The 13397-nt window shown below is 52.0% G+C and overlaps 5 protein-coding genes across 5 annotated transcripts; 4 read left to right on the top strand and 1 right to left on the bottom strand.

Moving 5' to 3' along the window:
- Positions 1–571: 571 nt before the first annotated feature.
- rrg9 (mitochondrial ribosome assembly protein RRG9) lies at positions 572–1363 on the top strand (the record flags this gene model as incomplete). The annotated part of the gene is made up of 1 exon (XM_053098254.1): positions 572–1363. One exon carries the CDS (start codon positions 572–574, stop codon positions 1361–1363), a length of 792 nt encoding a protein of 263 aa, XP_052957835.1.
- A 672-nt stretch (positions 1364–2035) lies between these two features.
- Positions 2036–4653, top strand: KD926_004919 (putative intracellular protein transport protein (Sat1); the record flags this gene model as incomplete). The annotated part of the gene is made up of 3 exons (XM_053098253.1): positions 2036–2564; positions 2626–3684; positions 3770–4653. 3 exons carry the CDS (start codon positions 2036–2038, stop codon positions 4651–4653), a joined length of 2472 nt encoding a protein of 823 aa, XP_052957834.1.
- An 877-nt stretch (positions 4654–5530) lies between these two features.
- On the top strand, positions 5531–6584 carry KD926_004918 (Mob1/phocein family protein; the record flags this gene model as incomplete). Its single annotated transcript, XM_053098252.1, has 4 exons — positions 5531–5939; positions 5997–6090; positions 6146–6279; positions 6343–6584. The coding sequence occupies 4 exons, from the start codon at positions 5531–5533 to the stop codon at positions 6582–6584; spliced, it is 879 nt and encodes a 292-aa protein (XP_052957833.1).
- Positions 6585–7029: 445 nt separating this feature from the next.
- KD926_004917 (F1F0 ATP synthase subunit 5) lies at positions 7030–8195 on the top strand (the record flags this gene model as incomplete). The annotated part of the gene is made up of 4 exons (XM_053098251.1): positions 7030–7197; positions 7423–7734; positions 7897–7986; positions 8082–8195. The coding sequence occupies 4 exons, from the start codon at positions 7030–7032 to the stop codon at positions 8193–8195; spliced, it is 684 nt and encodes a 227-aa protein (XP_052957832.1).
- Positions 8196–9090: 895 nt separating this feature from the next.
- KD926_004916 (uncharacterized protein) lies at positions 9091–12661 on the bottom strand (the record flags this gene model as incomplete). The annotated part of the gene is made up of 9 exons (XM_053098250.1): positions 9091–9442; positions 9506–10291; positions 10345–10441; positions 10495–11941; positions 11995–12094; positions 12159–12276; positions 12361–12383; positions 12447–12462; positions 12538–12661. The coding sequence occupies 9 exons, from the start codon at positions 12659–12661 to the stop codon at positions 9091–9093; spliced, it is 3063 nt and encodes a 1020-aa protein (XP_052957831.1).
- Between the last annotated feature and the right edge of the window lie 736 nt (positions 12662–13397).

The raw sequence follows: 13397 nt of genomic DNA, 5'->3' as shown, positions 1-13397 counted from the left end.
TGTGGGGACGCCAATCCTGCCCAAACGGGAAGCTACGAAGGACTCCGGTTTGACTTTAGGGATCTTATTATTTGGTCTGAATATAAAGTATTGACTACGGAGTAGATATAATTTAATGACGAAGATAGTAGCACTCGCGGCAGGTCCTAGAACCAGGTGGGGTGGTTGACCCAAGCCCTCTGAACTGGCTCGATACCCCTGAAATAGGAATGTATCGACGGCGGAGCTGCCAGATATATTTTCCGCCGAAGCGACGGGGACACAGATCAGTCCGATATGATCGAATACGGAGCTGGATTGTGACACGGATTCCGGATCAGCTCAGATGGCCGCGTCATATATAGACACACCTCGTATATTACTCCGTACACCGTAAGGTTGTCCGTGTCTACAGTAGACAGCTCACCTAAAAGGGAAGGCCATCCTTATCGCTACAAGATCACGTGCTCCATATCTTATCGGTGCGACGCCCTCCCTGCGCCGTCGAGATTTTCCAGCGTCGCCAGTCTCCAAAGTCTCGACTACAGCATAATTAACCAGAAACCCGGCGTGTTTGATTAGTCCTGGGAAAATGTCTTCTCTGCGAACCCTTTTTCGCACTTGTCTTCGGACCCAATCCGTCCATGAATCCCATGCTCTTCTCAACGGCCGGAATCATTTGATTCCTCACGGAACCTTCCTTCCCTACCGCAGATGCCAGAATGCGACGCAATTCAGTACACACTCGGGGCGTCGCACCCCCGAAGTCGACCCGGAAATTATTTCACAGCAGATACTCATGTCTAATACGGATCGACCTTCGTCATCGCGGCGGCAAAAGAAGAAACAAGATCAGACAGATGCGACGCGGAAGCCGAAACGCACCGCCAATACGGCAAAGTCTCAATCTCGTACTGGCTCCAAATCCACCGAGAAACGGTCGTCAGGATTCTCGCGCACGAATAAACACTCAGAGACGGACCGAGCTCCTCTACAGGCGAAATCAAAGAAAAAGCCGGAAGGGTGGCAAATTCAGAAAGCCGCCTTGAAGGATAAATTCCAGGACGGATGGAACCCAACCAAGAAACTCTCGCCGGATGCTCTCGAGGGTATCCGGCATCTACATTCTATTGCCCCGGAAAGATTCACCACTCCCGTCCTTGCGAAGCAGTTTGAGGTGTCGCCGGAAGCCATTCGACGGATCCTGAAAAGCAAATGGCGAGCGACCGAGGAACAATTGAACGATCGCCGTGAACGATGGGAAAGACGACACGATCGGATCTGGAGTCATCTCACGCAGTTGGGTCTTCGGCCGCCAACAAATAGTACCACACTCGACGATGTCGGTATACTGTACGAGAAGCGTGGTGGCGAGAAAAAGTGATGAAGGTCCGCCGTGGATAGCATATATGTTACCAGGTGCATTTGAAGTCGGGATACGAAAAGGACCCATTGTATTTCTACTAATTATGTATATATGTACGCGTTAACCCTGTATAATATCAGAGAGAACTGGATTTGTTATCGATTTGGTTGTCAATCCTCTCATGGTCGATCCTTGAAACGGCCGTGTCTGGAACATGGGACGTGTCTGTTGGAGCCAGGCGAAAACTAAAAATTAGTTTGAATAGCCAATTCAATACTACGAGATACAAAATATCAAGTAGGAATAAGTAGTTGAAGGGAATTGCCGATGCTTACCCACGGAGTACCCGCTGGAGTTAAGTCCGCAGCCAAACGAACCGCGTCGCCGACAATCACGCCGGGGACTTGACCTGCGCCGGGTCTGACTTCCTTCCGCTCTACCTTCTCTTCCCTTCCTCGCCCATTCTGCCTATGAACATGAACATGAACGTGAACGCGAACATGCCGCGCTTGATTTGACAGCATGCCCTAGACGGCCTTTTATCTTATGTATTTTCATTCGCATTGTATCATACCCTTCTGCGCTTGATCGCAGACTCCGGTGGCGGCTGGCTCCCACCTCTCTCCCTCCAGATTCTCTTGATTCCTGCCTACCCTTCTCCGTCCCTATGGTGATTTTTCGACAGTCGCCATGTCATCGGACATCCAGGTCTTCGTGAAATGGAAAGATCAGACTATATTTGCGGGAGAGGACGTGGAATGCACAATTACCTTCAAGAACGTCGCAGATGGTGCCGGCGAATCGAAGAATGGCGGGCCACACTCGCACCAGAGGAAGCAGTCCCGAGCTGCCAATGTCACTCCTCACTCGGATTCCTTCTTTTCCCTGAAATCCCCTCATAATCTCTTTTTTAATAATAATCGCCGCTCATTTCCGTCGCGAAACCCGCACCACCGCTTCTCTTCGTCGCTGAGCTCCCCGTTAATCGGCTCTCATAGCTTCCCGCCCCCCTCCACCCCCCGAAGTGCCTCGTCCTACAGCCATAAACATAAACGCTCCGTTTCGATTCTTTCGATAGATAGCGAAGGCGGTGGTGATAAGACTCCAAGGACATCCTCTCAGTTCAACCGTCCCCGGCCGACACGCGGTCATGGACGCTCTGCAAGCTTACAAGTTGTACCGAGGCGCTACGAAGGCTACGAGGAATCTCCTCAGAAAGGTACCTGACTCGCCCTTATAGGTAATGGACGCATGGCAGTCTGACGGTTTTGATCATCTAGCTGCGCGCTTCCCCTCCCGTGGCTTTCCGTCTCCTGCCACCCCCTCCGCCAATGGCCCGAGACTCGATATGGAGCGGCGAATCAGTCGCACTGGATCCGAGGTCGCTAGTCCTACCAGGCCTACCGAATCGCCGTGCACTCCAGCTCGCAGGCCTCAATTGCCGCCGATGGACTTCAAATTCCCCCCACCTTCTGACGCGAACAACCTTCGACCTGACGTATCACCCGCGGTGACTCCAAACGATGAGACTCCCAATGTAGTGGTTCCGGCAAGAGCGAACGGAAAGGATACATCGACTCTAGCCGGGCCGGGCCAGCTGCCCCAATTGACCAAGATCATGTCGACGTCGAGCTTAAGTGGAAGTCACAAGAGCAGCGGCGAGTTTTACTCAGCGGGCAACAACTCGTCCGAGACTCTGCAATCCGAATACACAAATTACTTCCTTCCCCCACCTGGGCCGGGCGGTCCTCGTCACTCGCGACATATGTCCAGCTTTGAGCCTGTAGGCATTTTGCCGAATAGCCAGACACTGCTTATGGGATATGCGCAGATCAGTGCGTCGTTCACCGTGGATGGCTCATTGATACAGCAGTCCGCGTTTGATGATGTCAAGCGGAAAGGCGTGGTTGGTGGACAAGGAGGCACTTCTGGAACGCCCAAGGGAAGGCCCGGGTCGAGCCACGACAAAGGCCGAAAGACTGGTGGATTTTGGGGCGCTTTAAAATGGAATGCAATCGAGGAGTCCATCAATGGGCTCCTCTCCAATAACGAACTTGATGGCCTGCGGGACATGCGGGGAGTCACCTCGTCCAAGTCGATTCCGTTATTGTCGACATCCCAGTCACTTCTTTTTGTAGATCTCCGATTGGCGCCTGGAGAAGAGCAATCTTACTCCTTTGCTTTTACCCTACCCTCTGGACTCCCAGCGAGTCATAAGGGCAAAGCCATCAAGATCTCATATAACCTGGTCATCGGCACTCAGCGCCCCAGCAGGCCAAACGAACCTCAGCGGGTCAATCGCATCACTATTCCTTTCCGGGTGTTCAACGGCGTCAATGGTAAGCCTTAGCTTCTTCCTTTGTTCCCCCTCATTTTCGTTGCTTTCTCTGTCCTAGCATGACTGACTGATTGATGGTATGCTAGACCAAGGGGAAATACTCGGCCATGATTTAATGAACCCTTATGTGCTCCTGCGCGACGAAGCTCGGGTGCAGAAAGTCGGGAACCCCTCTCCCCCGGTTGCAAAGCCCAAGAGTATTAGCGGCGCAAACTGGAAGTCAGCTCCCGACTTTTTGAACTACGTCGATGAAATTCTGGAGCAGAATGCCCGCAGTAATCTGCTCCAACCCCCAGACTCTTCATCGGATAGACGTTCGATCCATGAGGTTTCGACGGGTCCAATTTCTTGTAAGGACTCTATTGACCTGGCTATTCTCCGAAGTAACCAGGCATTCAGCTCCTCGCGCAGCCCGAATAGATTCGAGATTGCGCGCAACGGACGCCGAATTGCGGTTGTGGTACTCAACCGCCCGGCCCACCGACTGGGTGAAACCATCATGGCAACCGTGAATTTTGCGGATGCTTCACTTCCATGCTACGCCATCCGAGCGACTCTGGAGTCCTCCGAGAGGGTGGCGGCTTCGTTGGCCGTGCGGTCTGGGGCCAGCATCCGGCGGGCCACCCGTCGCGTGCACGCCTCTTTCTTTGAAAATACCCTATACTCGACACGTGTGGTCTTCAGCCCTGCCGTGCCAATTACTGCCACGCCCACGATCCTCACTAGCGGGGTCAATTACGATTGGGAGTTACGGTTTGAATTTGTGACGACTAGCGTGCATAATGAAGGAGAAACAGGTCCCTCGGGCGAGAGGCTCCTCGAAGCGGTGCACGAGGATGACCGGGGGCGTATAATGACGGCGCTGGAGAGCCTAGGATGCGAGTCCTTCGAGATAGCGATTCCCATCACCATTTACGGCGAGACGGTTCGCGAGCGAGTGCCGGAAGAAAACGAGGGATACTCTATATAATCTAGAGAGGAAGATTTTTGATTTTTGCATCAGCGGCGTGTCTGTTTGCCTTTAATGTTGTATGAGTCGCTGTTGATTTCTCTTTCTTATGTGCCATTATTTATTACTCGTGCGATTTTTGGATGACCTGCTTGTCCCTTGTTGAGGGAAGTCATTGGCAATGTGTTGGATATACATACACCGTCTGTAGTCTCCAAGAAAAGACAGGGAGTTTTTCTCCACCGCACTACTGGGTAGCACAAGTAGGAGAAGATATAAACTCGGCACTAACAAGTCATCCAGTCTGCAGGCTAAGAAAGGGCTACCCAGGAGGAGCAGGTCACCGGGGCAACGGGCGGACGGGCGCATAGCATCCATGGAACGAAGGCGAGACTTGGGGGAAAGACAGGTTCCGCTTGTGGGAATCCGTGGGGACGCCTGCCACCGATGACGGAATAACTCTCCCCTACCGTGTTTTGGTGCACGCGGTTCTTGATTGATTGATTAAGGCAAATAAATACCACTTCCATCGTCAGATCGTCCGTGCACCAACACGAAGATCCCTCGGATTTCTCTTCCACCGCCACCTTTTTCTGCTTCTTTCCCCCCTTCTCAGCTGACCGCGATAATCCCTACGGTAAGTCACGACCGTCGCGAACCTCCCCGGCCGGTAGACAGCTTCAACTGACTCCATCCCTTCGATCGTTCCGTCTGGAATGTAGGCGCATTCTTAACCATCCTCTGTCACGCCTATCAACGACCTTCAATTACCCACAAGGTTTGAATCTGGCAAATCGGAGGATTCGACGGAGTGAAGAGGAATTCGAGCTCCCTTGAGTGTCGCTCGTCAGGGGACTTTTAGTGTCGAGGAAGTCGAGAAGGAAAAGAGAAGTTGAGAATGGCCTCATTTATCACCACCATGTCCGTGCCCACCGTTGCTTCCTCTGCTACCCCGCCATCACATCCACCGTCATCCTCCTCTTCATCCTACCCATCCTCCACACAAATTCCCCAGTTGCTCACCCCTGACACCTTCTATGACACTGTCCGCACCTCTCATGTCCCTCTCTCTGAACCTCCCTCCTATCTGTCGCCGGCCGTTCGCGCCCTGAAGCACGGTAGCGTTGGACTAACATATCCCAGCAATGCGCGCACGCGAGCCCCCTTCAAACCGCGATCGGCGGCCAAAGGCACCAGCAGTTACCAGTTGAGACAATTTGCAGAGGCAACGCTTGGAAGCGGTAGTCTCCGGAAGGCCGTGATTCTGCCCGAGGGCGAAGACCTGAATGAATGGCTTGCGGTTAATGGTAAGCTTGTCCACCCGTCCTGGTTTCGTGCACCTCAACTAATACTTCGTGAGATAGTTGTCGATTTCTACAACCAGATTAACCTTCTCTACGGGTCAATTACAGAGTTCTGCTCGCCGCAGTCATGTCCGGAGATGAAAGCGACAGATGAGTAAGGTGTCTTGTCCGAAGCACGGAGAACACGGGGACTGACACCGGACACTCAGATTTGAATACCTCTGGCAGGATTCGGAGAACTTTAAGCGGCCCACGAAGATGTCGGCCCCGGAATACATCGAGCACCTGATGAGCTGGGTCCAGAGTAATATCGACAACGAGCAGATGTTCCCCAGCAGGCTCGGTATGTATACTTCCGAGACGGCCCTTCTAATGCGAACCAGACGGCTAACCCACACTTGTGTAGGCGTCCCCTTCCCCAGAGCGTTCACCAGCCTAGTGCGACAGATTTTCAAACGGTTGTACCGAGTGTACGCGCACATCTACTGCCACCACTACCCGGTCGTGGTGCATCTGGGACTGGAGCCCCATCTCAATACGAGTTTCAAACACTACGTGTTATTCATCGACGAGCATCGGTTGGCGAGCGGGAAGGATTTCTGGGGACCGTTGGGGGATCTGGTGGAGAGCATGTTGCGCAGCGATTAGGTTGTTAGGTTGTTAGGCTGTTCGAGTAGGAAAAAGGCGGAAAGGAGAGGGAGGATCCTCGGCGTTTTGCGGTGTTGGCATTATTCGCGTTAGATTCATTTGCCTGGAACAGGCCGGGCGTTGCGACGTGACATGACCGATTTGAGGGAGACCGACGTATAGCTGTATCAGTGGAATAATTATCACACTATAATCCAAAGAATTCCGCCCTCAGCGAGAATATAGTCAGTAGTCGACGGAGGACACGGTTATAACCGAAAACTCGGCGTGTGCGGGAACTCACGTGACCGACAACCGGGAGAAGTTGGACGTTCGACCTCAACTCCATCCCAGCACGACGGCCCATTCGCACCCCCTCCGATATCGACGTTCGCTCGTCTCGCATCTATCCACCCTTCTCCTCTCACTCGTCCGAGGCTTCCTGCCCAACCAGTCGCTCGTCACAATGATGTCCGCTCGTGTCGCCCGCGCCGGCCTGCGTGCCACCGCCCAGCAGTTCGCCGTCCCTCGCACTGCCGCCCTGAACGGCCTCAGGACCTATGCCACCCCGGCCCAGGAAGTCAAGCCTCCTGTGTCCCTGTTCGGTGTCGACGGTACCTACGCTACTGCTCTGGTATGCAAAGACACCTTTTCCTCCCGGAAGGACTCTCCCTTCGGACCCAGCTCGACGTGTTTTTTCACCCTCTCCGTTGCCCCGGGTTTGAGAGAGAACTCTTTCAGAAACCGATCTCAACCTCATACACCTACCCCCTCCCCCTTCCAAACAAGCTTAGCTTCTCAGAACCACTTCATTTCCCCTCAATTTCATACCTGCTAACACCTTGCTTCCTCAATCCAGTACACTGCCTCGACCAAGGCTGCCGCTCTCGACCAGACCGCCAAAGCCCTCACCACCCTCGGTGAGACCTTCAAGGCCGACCGCAAGTTGACCAGCATCATCTCCTCGCCCACCCTCACCGTCGGCGACAAGCAGCAGATCGTCCAGGAGCTGCAGAAGCTCTCCGGCGACAAGGGCGACGTCGTCAAGAACTTCCTCGAGGCTCTGGCCGAGAACAACCGTCTCGGTCTGCTCGAGGGCATCACCGAGAAGTTCGCTACCCTGATGGGTGCTCACCGTGGTGAGATCGAGCTGAACATCACCAGTGCTCAGGTTTGTTTTCCCCTTCCCTTCGCCTTTTGGATGAGGTGGTGGAGGAGGTGTTGTTTTTGTGGACGTGGTTGGCTTCTGCTTCTTGGCAGATGGGATTGGATTGGATTGAATTTCGTATGGAATGATTTGATATGATTTGCTAACGTGATTGATAACTTGCAGGAGCTCGACAACAAGACCCTCAACCGTCTCGAGAAGGCCGTTGCCAAGTCCGAGGTCAGCCAGGGCAAGAAGCTTAAGGTCGTCTCTAAGGTACGTTACCATCCTACCTCATCCCTATCTTCATTATCCTCTCCACCACAGGACCCCTTACCATGTATATACTAACCAAGCAAAACAAAAAACAGGTCAACCCCGACCTTGTCGGTGGCCTCGTCGTTGAGATCGGTGACCGCACCATCGACCTCAGCGTTTCGTCCAAGATCGCCAAGCTGAACAAGGCCCTCACCGATGCTTTGTAAATTAAGAAATATCCCCCGTTTTTTATACGCCCCCCCCTTTGTAACCCGTACCTTCTGCACCCGCAAGTTCCCCCCACACTTTTCTTTGAAAGTACTAGAGTATCTAGCATGAACTCTTGTTCTGGAGATATGAATAGACAGAATTGAGTTGATATTCTTTATATATATATATATATATATATGGTTTTTGTTTTTGTTGGGTTTCGTTTGGTTGGGTGGTGACTACTCCGTATGGGGTGCTGCTTTGTAGATTTGATTGGTGCTTGCGTGAGGGGTTCTTAGGGACTAGGTAATATTAGTGAATGGGAATGGGAACGGATTCTACTAAGATGGGTAGATCATATGTAAGTTAGATAGCTTAGATTGGTAGGGTAGGGTAGGGTAGCAACGTAGGTAAAAAAGCCAGAGCTATTGCATATCTTTTCTATTAATCCTTTCAATCTCAGCCCTCGTAGGATGGCTTACTTAGACTAAGCATTACAAAGTATGTATGTACTTCGCTGTGGAAGTGTGTTCATGGGATCGAGGGAAAGGTACGTGGATTATCAGTTGGAATGGAATAAATCGTTCGAGTATTTGCCGGCTTTCTTTTCTACGTTGGAAGGTTTTGTCCATATCAGTAGTTAGTTAGAATGCGATGTAAATATAGAACCTACCTGTCTGTCGACTTGTCTATCCTGGAAGAACTACTGATACAGTACATAAACGGATATAGACAGATAGAAGGCCATATGTGTGGTATTGGGAATATGAACAATCTAAATCCAAAAAGTTCTGGCTATTCCAAAAATATACTCAACTTAAATGACAATAAGATGGCATCTCTAAACAAATATGGCGAGAAATGAAAGTAAGAATCGACCGAAATATATCGTCCCCATCATATCCGCCAGCTTTAATGCCCATTCGGAGTCCGATCCGCCTGCGTCTCAAGCTCATCCTCATAGTCCGCGATAGACGTCTGGCTGCGGACCCGTTGCAACTGGGTCGAAACATAGCTCGAAACATGCTCGTCGCGATCTCGGCGCTCATCCTCGTCGTCGTCGACGACGCTCTCGGCAGCGGGTGTTTCACCACCAGTGAAGGCCGACTCGAAGTCGCTTCTGTTGCCGATGGAGCGGCTGGTGGAGGAGCGCCGGACGCTGGGCCGTCGGCTGCCGCGGGGGCGGCGGCTGAAGACGTCGTCGAAGTAGTGGGTTGCGGCAGCGAAGGGGGTGCGGGGGGTCTGTGGAAGGCGGCAGTTGATTCTGTAGCTGTTAGAATGGGACATCTAATAGGCGGGGGGATGGAGACAGGAGAAAGAAACATACCCAGTGTCGTGGATGACTTTGGCGATGAGGCCTGTCCACCCGCATTGGTGAGAGGATCCCAGGCCTCGACCGGTGTCTCCGTCGAAGAACTCGTGAAACCACATGTAGTCCTTCCAGTGCTCGTCGAAATCGAGTAGGTCGGAGCCGTCGTACACTGCGCGACGTCCTTCGTCGTTCCGAGCAAAGAGATGTTGCATTCGGTGCTGGATCTCCTCTGCTACCTGTTGTAGATGCATGTAATCTCCGGAACCTGTGGGACACTCGATCTTGAAAGAGTCCCCGTAGAACAGATAGAAACGCAGCAGCGACTCGACAAGCAGGAAGTTAACGCATAGCCAGACGGGCCCGCGCCAGTTACTGTTGCCACCAAAGAGAGCACTGTCTGAGTCACCAGGGACATAGTTTACGCGGAATTCCTGGCCGTTGACAGCCATGGAAAACGGATGCTCCTCATGGTGCTTGGACATGGATCGAATTCCGTGCTTGGAAAGGAACTCGGTCTCGTCGAGCATCCTCTTGAGGATTTTCTCTAGCCGATCTCTGCTTACTAGCGACAAGAGCAGTCGTTCGTCCTTACCACGACGCTTCATGCTGGCAATGTTTCGCTCTGCGACATCCTGTCTATTCTCAATAAACCAGTCCAACCGTCTCTTAAACGAGGGAAATTTCTTGATAAGTTCCGGTTCAAGGGTGAGAACCGCATACAATGGGATCAGACCGACGAGGGACCGCACGGGGAGCTGCTGAGTCCATGGCTCGCCGTATGAGATGGCGTCGTAGTAGAAGCTATTTAGGTTAGAATCGTGAAGACAAACAAGCCAGAGTGTGTGGATTTGTACCCGTCTTCTTCGTTCCAGAGAGACGTCTCTTGTCCTCCAGACCTGAACGTCATAGCGTCGCTGATAAGGATGAAATGTTCGAAGAATTTAGAGGCGACTTGGACCGTTAGCATGATCTTCCTCATTGGCATCATGTGGGCTGTTACTTACTGTCTTCATAAATTCTTCGATGCTTCGCAAGCTCTAGAGCAATGTTGAGCATGGTCAAACAGTAGAAAGCCATCCAGCCAGTGCTGTCTGCTTGTTCCAAGACACCACCCGTGGGCAGGGGCTCAGATCGGTTGAATAAACCGATATTATCTAGTCCGAGGAACCCTCCCTCAAACACATTCTTCCCGTCAGAGTCCTTGCGGTTCACCCACCAGGTGAAGTTCAGGAGGAGCTTTTGGAAGACCCTTTCGAGGAAGTCAAGGTCCTGGCGACCGTACATTTTCCGCTCAATCTTGAACACACGGAATGTGGCCCATGCGTGGACCGGAGGATTGACGTCACCAAAGTTCCATTCGTACGCCGCAAGCTGCCCGTTCGGATGCATATACCATTCACGAGTCAGAAGATCCAACTGCTTCTTCGCGAATTCCGGATCAATCATCGCCAGCGGAATGCAATGGAACGCAGTGTCCCAGGCAGCAAAGAATGGATATTCCCAAGAGTCCGGCATCGAGAGGATGTCATCCATATACAAGTGTTTCCACTGTTGGTTGCGAACATGCTTCCGACCCGGTGGCGGTGGCACCATTGCTGGATCGCCATTTGCCCACTGGTCCCAAACGAAATGGTAGAACTGCTTCGTCCACATCATTCCAGAGAACGCTTGTCTTTGAATGTTCCGTAGGTCATCACTCATGGGCAAGGGACTGATGTTATAATAGAAGTCGTCGGCCTCCGCTTTACGCTGATCAATCACATCGTCCAGCACCTCTTCGTCAACAAAAGGTGCGGATTTCCTGGACAGTCTAAATCGAACAACGGCGCATCCTCCCGGAGGAACCCCCTCCCCTTGATCGAAGGAATACCACGCTGCAAATTTCGTACCTTTCTGCTCCGGGTTCACCGCATCCTCTTCACCATTGACGATATGACGATGAAAAGCATCTTTCACGTATGGTTGATCATTCTTGGTATTCCAAAGCAGTTCGTTGTTCGTCTCATTTTCCGTGTACAGCATCCGAGGCATGATATCATCCTCGGAGTTATCGGGCGACGGGGAGGGAGCGAAGCGCGCATATCTCTCCCCAAGCTTGTAATGGGTGGACTTCGCAGCGAGCGGAGTCTCCCGCTCGATGGACGGTTTGAGCGATTTATCCCCCCAACCCCAAGCCCATGTATTTCTAAACCAAACATGGGGAATGATATGCAAATGGGCAGGGTCTGGGCCTCTATTGTAGGCAATGACGCGGAACAGGAGTTCCTCCTCGTCATCCTTCTCCTTGGCGGTTTCGATGAAAATGTCCCAGTAGCGATTCTCTGCAAAGGCGCCGGTGTCGAGGATCTGATATTCACGCTCCAATCGTGAGCGGCGAGCGTTCTCATCTACAAGATCCTGGTAAGGGAACTTGTTTTGAGGGTATTTGTAAAGGAATTTCATGTAAGAATGCTAGGAGAGATATGATCAGAGAGTAGAAACCCTAACAGACGAAGGTGAGGTACCGTCGGGGTGTTGTCCAGGTGGAAATGCGCCTCCTTGACACTCTCTCCATGATTGCCTTGAGGATTGGACAGGCCGAACAGACGCTCCTTCAAAAAGTCACTGTCGGCGGGGATGATAAGCTATGCAATCGAGGGAGATGCGCGAGAAGGCGACTTAGACGTACTCCTTCCCATTCCAAAATGAAAACGCGATGTTCTGCAAATTATGGGTATCGGAAACACCGGCAATGCCGTCTTCGCCCCAGCGATAAGTTCTTGAACGAGCGTGGTCATGCGAAAAATCTACCCGGGGAATAAATGCATGTGAGAATTGGCCGTAGATAGTAGAACACTAGATTTGAGATGGTGGAGAAAGACAGCACTCACAGCTCCAAGCGTCTCCATTCTCGCTGCAAAGGCGACAAGTTAGCTCGGATTAAGCAAGGAAAAAAGAGGGGGCGGGCGCGACTTACGAATAATCCTCGCGAACTGCGGGGGACGAGAAATGAGGTCATTAGTCCGATTGGAGAGTAAGGGAGCAATTGAGCAGCATCGGAGACTCACCCGTCGCCCATTGTCTTTCAGCGACGTAAGGCCCCCATCTCTTCCAGTAACGGGTGCGTTCCTTGTCTTCTTTCAGACGAATTTCCTCCTGGGATAGGTAATTGTGCTTATCGATTAACACCATGGCGGGGAAGCGGGACGGAGCACCGCCGTGGAGGTAGGGGAAAGAAACGAGGTGTTGAAGGAACGAAGGAAAAGAAAGGAAGAAAGAAAGAGTAAACGCAAGAGAAAGAAAAGAAGGAGAAGGTATAATAGAGCAAGCTAGACTAGAGCTGCGCGTACAAGTCAGCGACGGGGATGAGAACCGGGAAGGGAAGGGGACTAAGAGTCCAGACCCCTCGAGGGGTCCGAGCCGGGCACCTGACATCATGTGCTCCCCCTCTTTTTCCCCTTCCCTCTTGTCTCTCTTTTATCGCGCCTTATCGGTCTAGCACGGTTGGTCGCAGCACCATGTCCACGTTGACCGTTGGTACGCGTTGATTGAATCCTCTGAGTATGAATGATTGATCGGCCTGCCGCTGGAACCCCATTTCGGCGTGAGCTAAGCCTGCTGGGAGACGCTAAGGATACCACTTCTACCCAAGGCACTCATGAACCTCTTCAAAGCTCACCCCGTATCACGGACTGGGATTGAAAATCGTTCGATAAAGGGAAACTGATGGCCGCAACGGTGATGATCCGCCTGCTCCATCTCCATAGTATCGGTTAAAAGGATGCCGATGGTGGATGCGGGGGTGGGGATTTGGAGAAATCCACAGGGTAAGCATACCCTGAAACACTAAAAGTAGCTGGAAGTAGCTGAAAAACAGCCAGAACCATCAATATGGTCAGCGATCTGACTGTATTTCTAAAATACACCT

Source organism: Aspergillus affinis, assembly GCF_023601865.1.
Source record: "Aspergillus affinis strain CMG 70 chromosome Unknown NODE_23_length_327850_cov_86_924445, whole genome shotgun sequence".
NCBI classification, from domain to species: domain Eukaryota; kingdom Fungi; phylum Ascomycota; class Eurotiomycetes; order Eurotiales; family Aspergillaceae; genus Aspergillus; species Aspergillus affinis.
The sequence above is the reverse complement of the archived record's forward strand: the minus strand, read 5'-3'. Positions and strand labels throughout refer to the sequence as shown.